The 19,615-nt window shown below is 46.2% G+C and overlaps 2 protein-coding genes across 2 annotated transcripts; both read right to left on the bottom strand.

The window, feature by feature from the left end:
• Positions 1–1,656: 1,656 nt before the first annotated feature.
• On the bottom strand, positions 1,657–6,103 carry LOC135902312 (cuticle protein 16.8-like). Its single transcript, XM_065432281.1, has 3 exons — positions 5,841–6,103; positions 4,789–4,974; positions 1,657–4,178 (listed from the first exon to the last, which is right to left on the bottom strand). Exons 1-3 carry the CDS (start codon positions 5,847–5,849, stop codon positions 3,819–3,821), a joined length of 555 nt encoding a protein of 184 aa, XP_065288353.1. The 5' UTR covers positions 5,850–6,103; the 3' UTR covers positions 1,657–3,818.
• A 7,087-nt stretch (positions 6,104–13,190) lies between these two features.
• LOC135902311 (uncharacterized) lies at positions 13,191–16,817 on the bottom strand. The gene is made up of 4 exons (XM_065432279.2): positions 16,666–16,817; positions 16,441–16,531; positions 14,294–16,235; positions 13,191–13,365 (listed from the first exon to the last, which is right to left on the bottom strand). Exons 1-3 carry the CDS (start codon positions 16,678–16,680, stop codon positions 14,317–14,319), a joined length of 2,025 nt encoding a protein of 674 aa, XP_065288351.1. The 5' UTR covers positions 16,681–16,817; the 3' UTR covers positions 13,191–13,365; positions 14,294–14,316.
• Between the last annotated feature and the right edge of the window lie 2,798 nt (positions 16,818–19,615).

The raw sequence follows: 19,615 nt of genomic DNA on the forward strand, positions 1-19,615 counted from the left end.
CGTAATTTGAGATTAACCACGTCAAAAATGGAATGTCTTCAGTGACCCCAAAGCAGCTCTACATTGCTTACTTTCTGCCTTACGCCATGGACCCTATGAACAACTAGTTCTATAAATCCGAGAGCTCCTTCACCGCCTAGTCGATCAAGGACACGACGTCATACTTCAGTGGCTCCCTAACATCTAAGTCGTAATGGGCAACGAACATGCCGGTGAAGCTGCTCTATTTGCTTCTAAAGACGGCGTGCAGAAACCAATCCCACTGTCAAAACCACATGCAGCAGCGAAACTTCGAGTGCTTGCAAACGACGTCATACAATCGTTGTGCAACACCCCTAGTTTAAAGCACACATGTTTTCATAGACTAGACCCCTGTCTTCACTTTGTCCTCCACCTGGACTATCCCTACCCCAGACAACGGTTCTTTGCCGACTGTGGCTTGTTGCCGTTTTTACAAAATCCTTTGCTTTCCGCATCAAAAGGGAAGATGGTGCTGCGTGTGACCAGTGTGGCAACGAGGAAACTATCGAACGCGTTCTTTGCCATTGTCCCCGATACAGCGCACACGGGCAGTCACTCGCGACCGTGCTGGCGCGTCTTGACGAGCGGCCACTTTCGGAGCAGACAGACCTGAAAGGCAGAACTATACAGTCGTCACACCACAAGACAGCCAGGGAGCTCTTGAAATTTTTGCGTTCGAATGGCCTATTAGAGAAACTCTTGTCGTCACGGACGTTCCTAATCTCCTCTGTTTAGTTTTCTTGTCTTTGCCTTTTCTCCGCTATTCTTTCCGCCTTTAGTTTGCCCTTATCCTTCCCCCAGTGTAGGGCAGAAAACCAGAATCTTCTGCGTTTAACCTGCCTGCCTTTCATTTTCGATGTGTCAGACCACGTATCCGTACTCAATTTTAATTCCTCGTTTCCTCGGTATGCACCTTAAGTCTTCAGTCATACTTGGCCCTTGCGCCACAATACACTATATTCATCATCATCATTCGTTTTCTTTCAACGACAGACTAAAAGATAAGGTGTAGTTATCACCGAAGCATTCTGGCAAAGACAGTCATATTTATTTTCACTGTAATAAAAGCTTTCTGGCGTTAGCCTGCTGAAGAATACAAAAAGCCGACAATGGCCATTCTTATCTCTATGTTTAAATGGTATCATCAATGTATGTATGTATGTATGTATGTATGTATGTATGTATGTATGTATGTATGTATGTATGTATGTATGTATGTATGTATGTATGTATGTATGTATGTATGTATGTATGTATGCATGCATGTATGTATGTATGTATGTATGTATGTATGTATGTATGTATGTATGTATGTATGTATGTATGTATGTATGTATGTATGTATGTATGTATGTATGTATGTATGTATGTATGTATGTATGTATGTATTAACGTGTGTGTGTCATGATTTTCAAGGGGACAAAGCAACCCGGATTGGAGTTCATGCTCAGGCTGCGGCATTTTTTTTTTCTTTTCTTGAGGGACGCGTCGTGTGCTCCATAGTTATTACAAAACGCGTGCGCGCCTTACGCACTCGCGTAGCAGCGTCACGGCAGAGAAATTTTCTGTTCGAACATGTAGTTCTCGTCCATGTTGAAAGAAAAATGTACCATAGTAAAACAGACAATTATGACGGCGCACTTAAAGACACATTGTTTATTGATCCCGACATTTCGAAGCCGTGAGTCAACAGCAAGCAGCATAGGGAAAGAGAAAGGAATGACACTTATGTACAACAGAGAAATACAGCGGCTTCGACAAGCATATGGGATACATAACACGTCTTGTAGTGCAGCCGCATAAAAGAATAAACCCCACCAAGAAAGGATAGGCATAAGGCAAAATACAAACGGGAGGGGAACTCTCATGTGAAATATGTGAGACAGCGTACAAACTCCCTTTTCTAGACACGCGTCAACCACGCAAGACGGAGTGGGAGAAAGGCGAGACTTGGCTTATCACGTCATTCCTTTTCTCTTTTTGTGCTCCCGACTGACGTGTCTACGAACCTGGCCTCGTACGAGGTATATCGTGTTCTGTCATAATACGGGAGCTTCGAAAGCCGTAAGGACATGGAAAACAAGTCGCCTATTGCATAATACTCCTAGCGAGGCTTGAAAATCGGTATGCACCTTAGGAATGCTTCATTTCTGCGGAGGTATGAACTCATCACGATACAGGTATGCCCGAAGTCATTCCGTCCGCCGGTAGAGCTTACTGCGTTGGAGCGGTCTTACGCCGGACTGGAAGCCTTCGTCATTTCACCCAGTGCATTCTATTTTGCTTACCCAATCTCCCTGTACAGTGTTTCCAACCGGACAATTAATCTGGTTAAGCTCTCTGCCTCTCACCTCTTGCTTTCTCTATCTTTCTCTTTTTCTTACATGCTCCTTAGATTAGAGACAAAATATTCACCACGAATTCAGTTTTCCTTCTCCCATACTTCATTCTTGCTAGTGTGAAACAATATGACTACTAAGATATAGGACTAGCACCCTCTTCACCCTGCTTTTATTGATCCCCGAGAAGTTGTATGATGCAAGGTTTAGGTGGGGGTGATCTACGGCCACTAAATGAGAGAACTATATATAAGAAATATCGCCCAAAATAACATGCTTAAGCAAAGCTAATGTTAAGATATGAAGTGAAGTGGAGAAGAGATTGTGCAAACAAACTACATAAAAGAACGTCTAGAAAGCTTCCACCACTAAGAGAATTTCCAAGCTTTCTCGACATCGTCTCTACAAATCTACAAGAAAACGGCCTTCTAAGGCGGCTTGTTCTAGGACCTTCACCAAGCGGTCACTAAACATATGAGGATCTTCTGCCCAAGCCCTGTCTTTCATTAGGAATAATGGACGCGTGCGTGCCTCTATCTTGATGGTGTACATCATAGGTCTCAACGGATTGCTGGTTATTGCTCTTTTGAGCCCTTGGAATAGGGTATCTGACAAGGTGCGAGATTTGCGGATGCCACGTGAATGATTCTGTATCAGCAGCCTTTGTGAAGGCCCGGCCTCACCTGAGTATGCGGCACCTTTACTGCCTCCCGTAACGAAGCCTCCAGTAATGAAAACCCCACCTCTCAGGGAGTCTCCCCGACGACAGCGCTTCGAAGCAGCACATCACTCGTGTGGGATGTGAACTAATTACTTACTGGAACGCGACATTACTAAGAAGGATGTTCACTACTCGCCACAAATATTTATCTGGTCCTACAAGACTTACGAGGTTTGAACCATAGTCAGAACTAGCATCCGTTCGGAACTTATCCAACAAATTTTCTTTAAGCGCATGTGGTGAGCACCAATGTATAGGAACTTGTGTCTGAAGCAAACCTCCCTTGTCAGGAGTATAAGAGGAAATGTCTGCTGACAACATTCTGCGCGCATTACGTTCTTCTGCTCGGGACTACGTTGAAGGCCACCACTCTGCTGATGCCTACAGAGCCTGCAATAAAGAGTAACTCGAATAAAGAAGCAAATCGGAGTCCTGCTGTCTAGGCACTACGAAGGGGACAGGTTTTTAAAACTAGAGCTCTAAGCTCTCAAGAATGCAGAGTTGCGAGACAGCGCTTGTCCTGCGCACTTCCTTATCAGTTGCCCCCGCTTTTAAGTAGGCGTTGCAGAAGCCGCAATACGAATATTTCAACTTAAGTTCAACCACTGGCTGGCTTATAGTTGTACACGTGGATCGACCTCCCGTCCAGTGAGGCAAGTAACCCCACCTCACCGGATGCCTCTGCTCCGCAACGCGCGGAGGCAGCTTCCGCGGGCGTATCAGGAGCCCGCCTTCTCTCAGGCGTGCAGGCCCGGCGGGAATCTCGGCTGGGCGGGCGCCGCCGCGGGGAGCTTGGCGAAGCCGGCGGACCTTGAGCCCGTCAGTGCCTGCTGAAGCACACCCTGCGGCGGGGGCTCGACGACAAGCTGCACGTCGGCCGGGTTCTCCTGCTTGACGCCCGGCTCGTTGGTCTTGATGTCAGCGCGGAAACCGTTCTGGTCGGCCACGTAATGCACCTTGCGGTAGACGCCGAACGCGTCCGTGTAACCGTAGGCGCCTTGCACCGAACCGGACTCGTCACCTTTCTCCTGGCGGAACTGGTTGTTGCCGAACTCGTCCTGAACGTTGTAGCCGAAGTCGAATGGCTGCGGTCGGTCCTGCGACCGAGAGGGCAAAGGGTGGGCAAAAGGAGTAAGCGGCATGTCAGTACGGGTGCACACGTGGATGACGCGCAACTTGGAAAGCAAGCGGAAGACTTCGTTCATATGAATGACCAATGTTAGTGACCTTGAGGGTTGACTACGAGTGTAGTTTAAAAAAGAAAATTGCTGGGCTAGTTGTTGGGACATTTTTTGCAAAGGAGAGCTCTGAAGGGTGCGGAAGGGCAGCAGATAACTTGACACGAAGCGTATTTTTTCTACATTTACATCATGTCTAGGGGAAGAAAAGTGTCACTGCGTCATTAAGGCAACGTTCTGAAGCTGTCTGTATATAGCTAAGAATGCAGAAACACTATTGGAGTAGGCAAACATGTTCTGTGGTCGACTGGAGGAAGCGTGAGTGTACACTGAGCCTAAGGTTCCGTAGGGAAGCTGTCACGTTAGAGAGACGGAAAGCAGCTTAATCACGTAGGTGATAAAGACTATCCAGATTACGGTAAGGAGTTATATTTTTGAAGCAGCTAGACATATGTGAATCTATGTTTTTCTGTATTAGTGGTTATTTCCAAGAACATTTAAAAAAGACATAATTGTGATTCGAACTCACTATTCCTGCTGACTGTCCGTACGTCGAACGTCCATACGTTGGAGCTGCCTGCAGGAAGTTTCCGGCTTGTCTAAACGTCGTAGCCTGGCCAAGGCTACCGAAGCTGTGACCTTCTGCTTCAAGCGTCTCTTCCCCTTTGCCATCTTCACTAGAGGCTATCGCTAGTAGAAGACCTAGTAAGAGAATCTGTGAGAACACAATGTAAACATCAAAGCATCTGAACTGAATATATATTTACACGTGCAGTAAAAATTGAGAAGACCGGCCGTACGTGAGGACGTTCCGTTATTTAGTTCACACCACGGTGTAAGAATATAACATTCTTACGCCGTGTTTCACACTCAGATTGTCTTAGGCCGTGCTAGAAGACTATTGTCTTGAATGTGTTGTTAGCGTTTCAATATGGCGCCACCATTCATCGAAAAAATAGAAAGGAAGAAAATAGAATTTTTCTGCATTAATAGTAAGATATCTTTCCTAAAGAAATCGTAACAATCATGAATTAACGAAATATACTTTTAACTGACAGCATAAGGAAATCTCGTGCTCCCGGAACTGTGTCACTCATTAGTTACTCGATCAGGAACGCGGCAAAGACAGAGTATGTCGTTAAATAATGTTTCAAGAAAGCAACGATGTCCTCGAAGAGTTAAATAAGGTCCGCGCTTATAAACATTCATGTTTATTAGATACAACGGTAAACGTTGTTCTAACCATGCATTCCTACATAACTCAGGAATTCTGCAAACAACACCAAAAGAGATATATTAGCATGTTACGACATCCCGAAAATGACAGCGTTAAAACTTTTCAAGGCTGGATAACTTAGCATACATGCAATTTTGTGCGCTATCTAGATCTAATTTATAGGATATCAAATATCGCAGTAAAACGTCCTATTAGCTTGTTAACCGAAAAATAACAATGTAAGTGTCGTTGTTTGTAAAACCAAGACTTGGCTGCCAAACAGGAGCGTTGTGTAGCTCCATCTTTCGGGGGGCAAGCAGAATCCATTCCCAGATCGACGGGACGGAAAAGAGGCATATACGTACCGTCAGCATTCCCGAAGCTTCTTTCGAAACCACAACCTCCGAAGGCGATGAGGAGAGAAGAAAGCGATGATCGATAAAGAAGACGCCACTCGTCCTCCGAGACGAAAAGAAAACTTGGGCTTCGACTTCCGCTTGCACGAGCGCTCGGGTTTCGCTTCGCTTCGCGCCTTTAAAACGCACGGCGCGGTGCGCAGGCTGGCAGCACGTCTGACGGTGTCGACAAGTTGGCGACTTCGAGGCTTTTATAGCCGCAGCAGTTTCTCTGCCTCGACGTCCCGCACTTATTCCGAAAAAGGGGAGGAAGTCAGCGCGAGAAAGTGGGAGATTAAGACAAAAGGCAAGAGTGTCTTCATCATCATCATCATCATCACCGTCGTTGGCAGCATCGGAGACGGGCGAGATGACTCCCTCCTATGTTGTCGCGCGCGACTCGTGTAGAAAAACATTTATTCTTTTATTTCTGTACCCCTTTGTTTTTGTTGGAGGTCCTTCAAACTCGCTCATCCTTGTTTCTCTAGGCGGCCTACATCGAAGCGAGGGTAAGAAAGTGAACGTGGAAGGTGTCGTCACTTTTCGGGCGACGATGTGCGCGCTCTAGCCTTTTGTTTTTGTCGTGTTTGTCGTTGGTCGTGGCTGTCGTTAGTGCGTTTGCTTCGCCCACACCTAGGGGCACATTCCTTCGTTTGAAAAGAGTGTCGCTTTTGCACGAGTCTGCAGACTTTAATTCCGCTTCCTGACTCCCGGCATGAAGACGGAGCTTTTCAGGTCGGATGACGTAAGGTTTTGAGTATTTGTTTAATTGGAAGTACTTGTATCGGTCATATGAATGAAGAACTGTAACATTATTTATATCCATGCATGAACTGTTTGCTGTATAGACGTGTTATTTATCTGCAGCCTGGTCATGAAATAATAGGTTTCAACTAAATTACCGTTAAATCCTTTCAGCAAATGTGGGTTTCCATTTTTGCTTTGTCATAATTATGCATGCTGCTTTGAAACCATCACGTTCTAGTAAATGCATGATCACGCGTGTGACCTTGTAAATTATATTACAAATAATGAACTGTCCGAGCATGATTTAGTCGAAACGAGGTATCCTAACGGGGATATTTTACCTCGCGGCAAGTACACGCTGAAACTATAGTAGCTGGTGTTAGGTCACCTCTATAGGTGGTATCGCGCATGCTCATAGCGCCACTCGTAGCATTGCTCGATGCTACTAGTGCGTCTGTCAAATACTGATTGGTAGTGCTATTTGATGTTAACGGGAAATAAATCAGACAGCAATTTAGAACTGAACAACTTTACGTCTACGAATAACAGTCTGACACGATAAAATGCAAGATACAAAACTGGACACTTGTCGGTTACATAATGTAGTCACTTCCACTCATCACCTGCATAGTAACCTTAGATGCACCGTAATCAAACACTGAGGAACAGTGTGCCGGGTATCTTGCATCCTCTTTGGATGAAGAGGCGGTAGGTGAGGTAGGGAGTTGCCTATTATTAACAGGCAAATACCAACAGCACGTAACTAAAGCATGTAACTCATTCATCTGACAATAATTTACGAAGTGAAGTAACAAATAGGAAACGGACTACGCTATCAAGAAGGCACCGTGTGTTCATCCGTGAATGATGTATTGATCAATTCACTGTTTGATTTGTTCATTACCTATTATAGCTGGAGTTTAACGTCCCAAAGCAACACTATAGCTTTCGTAGCACCGTTCTGGTTGGCTCCGAAATAGTTTCGATGACCTGTGGTTGTTAAACATGCACCTAAGCCTATGTGCACAAGCGGTTTTGCATTCCAGCGCCACCGCAATGCGGCCACCATGGCTGCGATTTGAAGCCGAGAGCCCTAGCTCACAAGCCTAACGCTATTATTGCATATTAACAACACGGTCAACAAAACATCGACCAAATTGGCGCTGTCGAAGGGCGTAGCTGCATGGAAGCCTTGTCCACTGAAAGCAGGGAACAAGCCTTCCGTGTGGAAGCCGGCACGTCTACTCCGTTCGAGAACACCATATGATCGGGCATGTTTAACGTGTTCTTAATATGACTTCCTTAACAGACGAAATGCCACACAATTATTAATTTTCAACGCTATTAATGCTTCAGAGAGCGTAGCCGCAAAATGTGTGTGAAAAAGGATCAAAACAAATGTGAATGTAAGGCCAAGTTGAATTTTAATACCTTATTATCAGAGGCCGCGTTCACATAGTTCGCACGCACCGTCTTGTTGTAAGTGGAGGCGCCGCTTTGTTGGCCATCATGTTTGGCTATTCGAGACGAGATCGACCTACAGGTGGCAACGCCGTTGGCGCGTTGGTGTGGATTCGGCGGCGCGTGTTTATATTTAATGGGCGGCGCTTCACTGCGAACTATTTGACGCGATTTTATGGTAATGAAACTGGCTCACTGCAGGGAACCGATTATATAATGCCCTGTAATGCCACATTTTTGCACTAAATGCGCTGAAGGCTTCTTTTTACTTGAAAGAAGCGTAAACAGTCGTTCAACGAGGGTCTGACACTCGCCCAAGCAATATGTATTTAGGCACTTCCTTGGAGATTTCTCTGCATGTTTCGCTGCCGTTACGCCTGCTTTACTAAAATTGTTGTACAACTTAATACCTTGCTCTGGTTATAGAAAAGTCAGCCTCTCTGTACATTGAAGGTAAAGTAGCAAGTTAATGCACAATTTACATACCCAACTGTAAGCATACATCTCCGTTTCTTTTTTTTTTATCGCTGTGAAATGGGAACAGTTAATAGGTTCAGTTAATCAAGCGAGGCGCATGTGAGCGACAGCACGTTAGCAAAATCGCCAAGTTGCTTGAGACGAGAATATCTTTATCGCAGTAATATTAAAAACATGTAATTTAAGCACAAAGCTGCTCTTGCATGTAATTGTTTGAGAGGCTAGAATAATTTGATTTTATTTCAACTAATAATGGCCGCTGTTTTTCGTCAAGATGACAACTCCACACAGAAAGGCGAATGGAAGTTATAGTAACTGCGTTTCAACTCAGTGTTATGGTGCCCTGCATCTACAGATAGCTGCCACAGATCATCATCACTAATACCCAATTTTAAGTTTGCTTTTGTAGCAGCGAGTAAGAACCCAAAAGCCCACGATTTATTTGCGAATCAAAATAATCTCACTGAAAGAAAACTCTATCTTTGAAACTTCAAAGCATAAGGAGACCTCTTTGGTCTGGTACCTTCGTAAGGTTCTTATGAATTTTCGAACAGCGCTTCTCCTCGGCGCGGACCTTTAATTTTTTTTTAAGGCACGCGCGGAAATGCAGAGCCTCGACGGCATGTGGGCGAAGCTCTAATTGCCGACGTAGGCTGTTTCTTTCTTGTCTTACTGTCGTCGCACGCGGGCCTAAATGACTGAGAAGCGCCTCCCCCCAAGAGCAACAGGAGCAGCTCGGAAGGCACAAGGCGGAGGAGAAACCGGGTCGCCAGGTCAACCTGCGCGCCCAACCACTCTCCTACCGGCCTCGCTGCAAGGCAGAGAGGAGCGAGGAGGTCTGAGAAAAAGGAAAGAGCCGTGGCGTCGCCGAACGCAGAGCCTCTTTCGGAGGAGTGGAGAAGCTGGCACAACCATTGCTTGCGACTCAAGCGACAGATGGCGCTGCGGCTTTCACGTAACCAAGATATTCACCCGGCAAGAACCGTAGGCAACGCGCACATTCCAGAAGCGCTGAGATTCAAAGCGGACGCGGAGTACTCTCTGGAGTACTCTCTGGAGTACTGGTCAGCGGCCGCGATAAGCATGAGACGTTTAGTGTACTGGTGGGGAAAGGAGCAGGGGAGAGATCAATGAAGGGGTCGTCGTTACAAGCATAGGTAACGGTGAAATATAGAGATAGAAGTTTCAATGAGGAGGGAGAAGATCAAGGACAGATACGCAAAATGCTAGACTGTAGTAGATATGGTAAAAACCGGATTAGATCAAGCGGCTGGTGACTATTTGTCGCGGCCCCATTTCAGAGGGGATGCCACTAAAAATTTACATAATCGCGATCATTATCTAACGCACACGTCAATAGCGTCCTAAATTTTAAAATTCTTGCAGTGAAGCCAACTTGCTCAAAGCACCACATGGTTGAATTTTGAAGTTGTCGATAATTACTACCACAGAGGCTCGAATGATTTGAGCATTTTCTTTCTTTTATTTTACTTTTGGAAGACTCTGAGCAAAATATTGTGATCTAACATTCACATAAAACACAAGAAAACGCGAAGTTCTTGTAGTGCAAATATTCATTAGGGAAAGTTAAGCTGTTCCATTTACGTTATTAGTAAACAGGTGTTTCCTAGAAGGTAAGCTGTCTTTCTTCACAGAACCAAACAAATGCCTAAGCTCCTACGCAGTCAAAACTTCCGAGTTGATAATGAAAATGCGTACGTCTTTAGTCATGGCTTGGCAAGACTGTGCCGAGCCGCTTGTTTTTGTAGCATACAATGACCGCTATTTACCGTCATAGCTAGGGGTCCAGTTTATAAATGAACAAAACTTAAAGGATTTCCGAATAAATTTTCTCTTCCATATATTCTCTCCACGTTTCTGTCCGAAATGAATGACGAAAATCCAACTTTTAACTGCATGCAACACTCAGCAGTTCTAATAAACGTTCATGCTGAAGCTCCCAGAATGATAAAAAGCAAAGGGCGAGATATATGCATGAGAGTTGCAGGACAGAATGTACAGTTTTCTCCGAATAAGAAAACAGACTAACGAAGTTCAGCAAGTTTCGTCTTTGCAAACGACATCGTCATTGTTCACCGAGAGAAAGCGGACAGCGCAATTTCTTCCCTCCTCCGAAGTATTACATGCCGGACATTTCCAAAAGCTAGAACGGAAAACATTATCCTGTGAGAAGCGAGGCGTAACCGAGAACTTGTCCAGCCGAGGCCGCGTCATTACGTCAACCTCTAAACCCAATGAAACCTAGCTGAACGGTTTGAAGGAGACATCGCCTAAGGCCTATCTCGGTGGTGCGATCGCATCGTTTGTAGCAACCAGGTTAAAAGGTGGCGCCGAACAAGTTATCGCCACATGTGACCCAGGGACCTCTTGAAAAAACTGGACCGGCCTTCTGTTGCTAGAGCGGCGGAACGTTGGCCTTGTTTGCCGCCGAGAACCCGTCAGCACGTTTCCGGTGTTTGCAAAAGTAAAGTTTTGCAAACGTGGTTGCGGCAATACAATGCTGTACAGTGACATGGAAGCTGGATCTAGCCTCAACAAACTAGAGGCTGAATTACCAAAACCGTTTGCAGGTCGGATATTGTTATTTACCAGCTACCCCTGCGACCTTGTCTGCACCCAGAAAAAGTTGAGGAGGAAATTTTGTAAACACTCATACCTGAACTATCATCGGCTCTATTTGGGAAATGGCTACTGCCGTTCTATAATTAACACACTGTCTCCGTGGTCTATAAGTTCATATGAGTCTACGAATTTCTGCAGAGAGGATAAAACATATCGTGCGTTTATTCCAAATTCAATCATATTCAATCACATTTCTAGGCTATCTATGAGCAAAATGAGAAAGACCATCCAGATTCATTTTTTACAAGTTAATAAAGGTCACGCTGGTTGAGTCGTTCTTCTATCAGCAACTTTATTTCGCTAGATATTGAACAGCACATATGCGTACGTTACCAAGCGTGCTTCAGTGCGTCTTTGAAATATAAACAGCATAATTTAAGTTCCAGAATAAAATTCTCTTAAAGTTCCAAAGTAATGTTACTGTTCAACGCACATTAATGGCGTATAGCAGCTGCCTATTCTTCCTCTTTACCACTCAGTCTTTCATTGAGTACTGTCCGCGTGAGAACTGTCGCCGGGATCACGTCTCCCATGTGTTGCAATAATAGGGCGCGACCCACTACGCCTTTTAGTAAGGCCAAAAGGGTAAAATGCTCTTGCGATGTACGCCAGCGCGTGCACAAGCGGCACTGCCATTTGTCTGCACAACACATATTTCGTCGTTGTTCTCGGTGCTCCGCGTCATACTGCAGTTCTCTTAGTCACATCGCATAAAAGTGCAAATAAGAATATTATCCTTATGCTAACGCTTGGTTCAAAGTTATGGTCGCCCTATCACTCCTCTTTCTTTTTTGCGATATTGTAACCTGTTCACGCTTGTCGCCGCAAATGTGGGAACATGTATACTAACAGGAGCACGGAGAATTAAAATCGCTTTGAGGCCAGTCTCATGTAATAATCATCTTTCGGTGTTATTTACTTAATTGATGCAAAAGACGGTTGAATGACAAGCTCGTGAAATCATCCTAAATCGTAACAATAGAACTACGCCGGACGTAAGTTGACAAATCGTAAGAGTGAGGTCAGTTCTCGAGTAGACAATTTAGCAAGAACCACAGAAAAGTGTACGTTCAACGGGCGGATGAATATGAGCCAGCCCTCGATAAAGTCGATCTTTCACTTTTTCATTGACTAGAATTACAGCATTTTGCAAAACGAATGCGCACTTACAAGTACGCAAAGGCAACTTCATTCGGAAAATGCGAGTTCATTATGTGGAAATAGCCTCTTTCTGTGACGCACTCATCAGGTAGTGAACGAAGCAATGTGGCGTGCCTTGTGCGGTCATGTCATTTTTAGTTGCTGTGCAGATCAGTTCAGTGATACTCTAAGTAGCCGCACTGCACACGTTTGAGCTGCCTCATTGCTTAGTTTGCTGACCAGATTTCGACTGTGTGATTTGGTATAGGCGGAGAACAACCCGCACTCCAATTAAGATAAACATACTACCCACGCACCTACGTACGTTCTGTTCTACTGTAAAGTTCACAAGTAACTAATTATCAGCGAATTATATAAAAATTGGAAAAAATCAATGACTTCAATAAAGTTGCATCCATCCATCCAACCTATTACTTGATCTTACTGTGAGAAAGGAGAGACGTCAAACAAATGCAAGCGGGATGGAGTGGCTTTTATATTAATAATTAAATTAATTAAAATGTCATTCAGCTTTTCTGGCAATGCATAAAATTACGCGTCGACAGATTGTACGAACCCTATTGACCTCTAGCGAGTTCGTACTGTGTCGTTGATGAACATTCGCCGGTTAACATGTTCTGAACAAAATTTAAAGGAACTTGTTTTAACGACTGAAGTATCCCTTCATCTTCTCACCTTGTATGTAATTTGTATAGTACATGCACACATATAAAGTGGAAGAGCGGTGCCCTTAATTGAATGATAGTGCAAATATTACGGCCAAAACTTTTGGGTGCTGTACACATATTTCCGTCAAAATGTGTCATAATAGTCAAAAAATGAGAAGCGAGCTACATTAACAATAATTTATTCAGTTTTCTAAATGGATAAAGATCAGAAGTGAGAATTGTGAGAGATAAAAATGAACTTTCACGTCATTCTGCCTTAGCGAACTGCTTGAGACGAGGAGTAGGTGATTCTTTGTTTTTGTGGATGAGTGCTTCGATGAATTTGTACAGTTGATGCTCTGTAAAGGAGAGAAAAGGGATTAGATTGCCGCATGAAGGTAATGCTGATAAAATTATGGACGTTTAGTGACAGATTACAATGATTAAACCGTAAACAGCATTCAGCTGACAACGATAGGTGAGCGTACAGACAAATATTTTCCTAGCCAGCCCTTCAATAAATATATGGCATGGCTAAATGAACAATAAATGTGCTTAAATGGTGTTTCTTATTGCACTAGCTAGAAAGAACGTGATTAATATCGCCATGAAGAAATGTATGAAAGATAAATCAACAAGTTCTTTTTCTCTGAAGGGACAAGCATAACGCTTTGATGTGACAGCTGTGTAAAAATTAAGACGTTCAGAGAAAATTTATTATGTCATGGAACTTTGGCAGTGTTCATACATAGAAGTTCGTCCTAAAATGAGGTCTGTATCTGTTGCGCAAAAAATAATGTGTGACGAACTTAGTTTTGGAGCGAGGATAGCTCTGCATCAATTAATTTGAAATTAATGAGACGGTTTCTTTCGGGCATCAGTAAAGTTCAAACAAAAATGGAGCGAATGCACTTCTTGCGTGATATTCTCCGACAGCCACCGAATATAAAAGTGAGCTCGCGAACCTCATTCATATTTATGCCTTTACGCGCATGAAGGGAACCAAATCGAAGGACGCTTAATCGGGTGCTGCAATGCGCGAAGTGCCTCGATTGCCAATAAAGAAAATAGTAATAAATAAATTATACGGCTGAGCGCGAGCGGAACTGAATTAAACATGCCGAGGCACGCGCAGCTACTGATAGCTGTACAGAAAAATTTAATGCGCTCAGACTTACAGAATACCAATTGAGAAAGTTTCAAGCCTTAAATAATGGAGCAGATCGGAGAAAAAAAAAACGAGACAGAATGAGCTTCCCCTAGCAAGTGACGTGGCAGAGTACTCACATGGATCGAGATCAGAACTTCGTTCACGAGTGGACTCCCTGGATAATCCTTTTAGTCAAGTAGTAGATCGATGATGAGTCAGAAGGTGAAGCCTGTTGCCTCAGCCGTCCTGCAGTTGACCGCACTATCCTGGCTTGGTTGTAAGGATCCGCGACGATAGCAGCATAAGGTAGCGCGTAGGGCGAATGGTGGAAAGTTTGGTACTGCCCCGGCTGCGCCACCTGGTACGTGGTTGGGTCCAATGGTGTGTACTGCTGGTACAACGCTCCCGGGTAAGGGGAAGCTGCGACAGCCTGAAGCTGAGGAGCGGTAGGAGGTGGAGCGGCGACCAGCGCCGGCTGCACCTGCAGTGTTGGTTGGGGAGTGGCTGCTGGTGCTGCGGCGACTATGCTGTGCTGCGCCTGAAGCTGCGGATGTACTTGTGCGCTAGGCTGCGCCGTGGCTTGAAGCTGGGGCTGCGAGAACGCTCGTTGCACCGTTGGCGTCGGTCTTGAAGTCTGGGTGGGAACGGCGGGAGGTCTGGATTGAAGTCCAACATTTCGCACCGGCTGCACGGGCACAGACGCTGAGAGCTGTCGGTTGTAAACCACTTGTCCAGGTGGCACAGCAACCAGAGGTGATGTAGCCAATTTGTGCGATTCTGTTGTCGATTTAGCAGGCGCCTTCTTGAGGGCGCTGGCGTCAGTGTGCGAGTGCGAAGCCTTCGAATGATGGCGAGATGATGGTCTTGGCAGAGGAGGAAGGGCCGGCTTGATGTGCTCCACAGGGAAGGTCGGTCGGAACTCGATAGTCGCCGTGGAGGTGGTCTTTCGGGACACTATCGGCTTCGGCCGAGCGCTCCCTTGAGAAGCGACAGTCTGGATGTCAGGCGACTCCTTACCAGTGTTTTCGGGTATGCCACCAAGTGGTGGTAGTTCAATACTGTCTGGAATTCTCAGCACATGCTTGGCTCGGGATGAGTCCGGTGAAAGTCCCGTCTTGAAGCTTCCTGGGCGCTTCCTGAAAATTACGTTTTTGAGGATGTGCTTGCTTGGAGTACCACCTTCGGGCTCCTGAACAGTGAATCCGACGACGGGAGCAAAACTGCTTGTCGGAGTTGAGGGTGGCTGTGCCGGTGAGTCGGTGTCTTTGTCAAAGTCGACAAGAATGGCAGTGACTGACCCGGAGCCAACAGCCTGTCTCCTGTAGCGCCTATGGAAGAACGGGTTGAACAAAGTAGTTCTATCAAACAATGAAGGAACGCCGTATTCATCCTCAGGCTTCTTGTAGGATACCACTTTAGGGTGATCCGCAAGAGCTCTCAGGGCTTCTTCTGGCGAGTTTGGTGCATCCTCACGGACAGGGTACTTTTGACTGGCCATGGCTTCTAATTTCTTGTGCTTCTCGGTATCCTTACTGAAATGTGGATTCACGGTATCAAAAACAGAGCCGACACCATATTCCCCCTCGGGTTTCTTAAATGAGACACCTTTGCGCGGATTCTTCTTGATTGCTTCCTTTGCGAGCCTGTACAGACTTACACGATCGTACTCATCATGCTTGGTGTGCCTGGGCAAGACACCTGCTCCGGCAAGCTCAGTGACGGCCGTTCTCAGATCTTCCTCGTAGTGATGACGCAGGTCACGACTTTGATCAACAGATCGTTTCTGTATACGAACAAGGCGACCGGGGGATGTCAGAGAACCACCGTTGACTCCTCTTTCGATGTAGAGGCTTCCGAGACCGAGCGCCTCTGTGAGCCTTCCATTACCATTTGCAGCCACTGTGGCCCCGGGGGGAGAGGAAAGGCGCCCATTTTGTACCACGGAACCGATGCCATATGTGCCTTCGGGTGCTTTGTAAGAGCGTCCAATAGGAAGCTTCAGGTTGACCGCTGGGCCTGAGCTGACTGGCGCATTTGGCAATGGCGGCGCTCTGATAATATTTGCAGCGGGAACTTGACCTGCATGGAGAAAAGGCGGTTGACTCAGTCACCATGCCTAAAGCAGCGACATCGTGATAATAATCGCAATAGCCGAAGTTAAATTTTGACAGACTGCTTAGTTATCGCAAACTGGCCGCAATCATTCTGACTAGTGCCCTCTTGATACAACAGTCGGGCCCCGCGAGCCGAGCAAAGGAAAGTGCATATCCACCAACAGACCTACCTGTTTGAATTCCATTGAGTCCCGGGCCATATGGGACGTACTGTTGTCCTTGGACACAGGTAAATATGGCTAGCAGTGCGGATGCCAATTGCTGAAACGAGCAGGAAACAACGTGTCGCGATTAATCCTGGCTGGTGCATTCCTCAGATGTGCAGATTTCACACCTAGAAAACCGCAGCGGTCACCATGGCCGCACGCGGCAAGCCGCTGAAGTTAACCGCTTACCTGCTGCGCCTTCATGTCGAATGTGGCGAGGTATTCACCCTCGTCGCTCGCTTTTATAACGGGCGTGATCGGGTGACCAATCCCGATGCGCGAGCGAGAGCCTCCGTCGCGCGAAACGAGTCCCCCTGGAGATTACTGCCGAGGTGAAAGTGTATTTTTCGGTTGCAAAAGATCCGTATGGGCGCCTCCTCCTTTCTGCGCTCATCGACTTAACGTGAACGGGGTTTACAGAGCTCTCGAGCTCTGCAGGAGAGAGAAAGAGAGAGTGCGCTACGGAGAGCGCGGTACAGAAAGCTCGGCTGTATCAGCGTAGACCATCTGAGCAGACGCGTTCCGCATTCTAAATCATGCGCCGCTAGCCAGACTGCCACGAGTCGACGTCCGGCCCGAAGACGGCAAGGTTATGGCATCAGACGCGCGCACGGCCTGCCTACCGGCTCGCTTGGGTCGCCGCGAAACCGCAATGAATAAACACCTGCCCGCTAGCTTCCTGTGTCTACGCGCCACCCGTATCTCCCTTTTCGAATTACAACTGTTGTTTCTTTTTTTTTTCCTTTTCTTTTTTGATCGTCGCATTTACTGAACGGCGTAAGAAGGAAAAGTTGGCCAGCAGAATCTCTGTATTGCTTCTGGCGCGTGCCTCCGGAGAGTTCGCGCAATTGTTTGCTATTTCGAGGATAACGGAAACTCACGGAGTATGCGAAGTTCCGGTGGCGTGTAGAGTAAGGTGTTCGGCCAAGCCAAGGCGTTAAAGAAGAGAATGAATTCGCTGTGCGAGGCGTGCACAGCGCCAAGGGCGTCGCTGGTATATAGCGCAGAATGGCAATTGCACACTTGCTTGGTTGTAACAGGAAAAGTAAAACGTAAGAAGCAGGCAGAAAGTCAACGAGCGAAAAGCACTTCGGCAAATGCGCTTTTCTCTGGCTTCCTGTAGAAAACGTCGGTGTTTCTGTCGCGCCCCGCGGCAGCCTTTTCCAACCAGACAACAAGCTAACGATCAAGGTCAAGGCGGTCAAAAAGCAGCCCATGAAAAAAGCGCCCTAGCAGGGGGCACGCGTATGAGCTCAGTTATCGGTCCAAATTTTTGTGTGCTGTGACGTCAAAGCATGTGCGTGACAAGCATGGAAAGTGACTTGTCACAGTCGAGTAATTCAATATCGCCGACCGCTCCGGGCAACGGGCGATTGCTCCACTTTGGAGACAGCGCGAAACGACATGCCGGGCGGATACGCTCTAATACTCCAATGAGTGGCGGGAGGAGGGGTGCGTGGTAGTAGCGTATGTATGAGCAGAGAGGGTGGAGGGGGGCGGTGGGTGGCGCCATTCTGTCCTTGATGTATTTCCGGAAAATCGAAAGGTTTACGGTACGAAGGGGAGGGCGCAGAGTGTGCTCGCTTTCAAGGCCTGCGAGGGTGTTGCTATTTGGTAACAGCTAGCAGGCGGTGTGCAGAAGAGAAATCCTGCTTAGTAACGATATCTGTAAGTGCGCTTTAGAGAACACATGGCTTCGGAAGCTTCGTTTCTCACAACGGCGCACGAACAACCGGATGCTTCAAGAAGATGGCGTGCCGCGTTGCATCTTACGCAATCTACCTTTTTGCCAATGAGACGCGCAGTTTGCGAAGAGTAAACTAAATCCTGAACTTGTTGACTTTTCTTGAGGCTTATATCCTGCCGGTAGCATGCTATTAAATCGCAATGAGAAAGAATCAACTGCGCAGTTCACTAAGTGGTTCTAAACTTAGCGGCGGCAAGCTTTTTGTAAAGCTTTTAGATCCGCGAAAATAACACGTGTTGAAGAAAGGAAATCTCAAAGATAACAAATAGATTCAAAGCAGATAATTGTGCACCGGCTATCTACGGTACAATATTTGTACTGCACATTAGCTTTTGACGTACGGGTGTTGTTACATTGAACAGCAGCAAAGAAATCATAGTGATTGAACAGTAGCTTAATTGGACAGACGATTAGCAGAACAACATACATATATATAAATGCCCCAATTATTATCATAGTTGTACAATTTGGGGGTCCATCTTCAGGCCCAAACGTTTACGCGAGAGCGTTAAGGGCCCAGCGTCACAGAGAATCCGGCATCGGCGTCCCGCTTCCAGGGTCGACCATTTTGTGAGCTAGATCATTCCAAACCATGCATACCCAACTATGCAGGCCCTCCTTGTAGCGAAAAGACATTACTGAACGAATTGAATTCCTCAAAGTAAAAGGTGTCAGAAAAATTGTGAGTACGACTTACACACAAGCTGCAGAGGTGATAGTGTTGAATTGTAATTAGAATATACTGTGCGAGAAAACATAATTCTGTTACGCGGAAACTCATACACGAGCCCCTTTTCCAGAGTTGTTACAATTCATAGAGTGGCGCACCATCCAGATGGCACTCGCCTCCGCACATCCGCGGCCCACACAAGAGGCCGCGTCTCTCCCTTCGGGCATAGCATTCCCTGCCAATGTTTCACGGTAAACATTATGGTTAGATAAGCTGCGATTTCCGGGAAGCGTGAGAAGCAGTCAGGGATCTTTGAATGCTCTCGCGTTCAACTCCTAAATGCGAAGATTAAGCGTCCTCCAAATTTTCGTCACTTGTCATATCTCGAGCTGCAGGGCCACATGTAGTTTTGCTCCCAACAAAGCCTTGCATGCTCAAAGAGTGCCGGTTGAGTCTGGACGCTCATTCGGACAATCACCGAATCTCTGTATTGTATTTACCATGGAAACAACCACCGAGTATATTATACTGAACAGGGAGGGGAGTCAGTAGGTTATACTCAATATCGCGTTTATGGCCATGGCACTCAGCGATGTGCATTGTTTCGGCGTTCCAGGTACGTAGCAGGTGCCTTTATGTTTCAGCTGCGATGTAGTCTCGCTCAAAACTTATGATCATGCGGCAGTAGATGGCGAGAATCCACAATGCCCCAATGTCGAAAG

Source organism: Dermacentor albipictus, chromosome 5 (assembly GCF_038994185.2).
Source record: "Dermacentor albipictus isolate Rhodes 1998 colony chromosome 5, USDA_Dalb.pri_finalv2, whole genome shotgun sequence".
Taxonomy (NCBI): Eukaryota; Metazoa; Arthropoda; class Arachnida; order Ixodida; family Ixodidae; genus Dermacentor; species Dermacentor albipictus.

Bases quoted from the DNA above. Each gene is read 5' to 3' on its own strand.
- LOC135902311 (XM_065432279.2), bottom strand. The intron at 16,236-16,440 runs GTAGGTCTGTTG...TTCTCCATGCAG, and splicing joins ACTCAATGGAATTCAAACAG to GTCAAGTTCCCGCTGCAAAT.
- LOC135902312 (XM_065432281.1), bottom strand. The intron at 4,179-4,788 runs GTGAGTTCGAAT...TCTCGGTCGCAG, and splicing joins ACGGACAGTCAGCAGGAATA to GACCGACCGCAGCCATTCGA.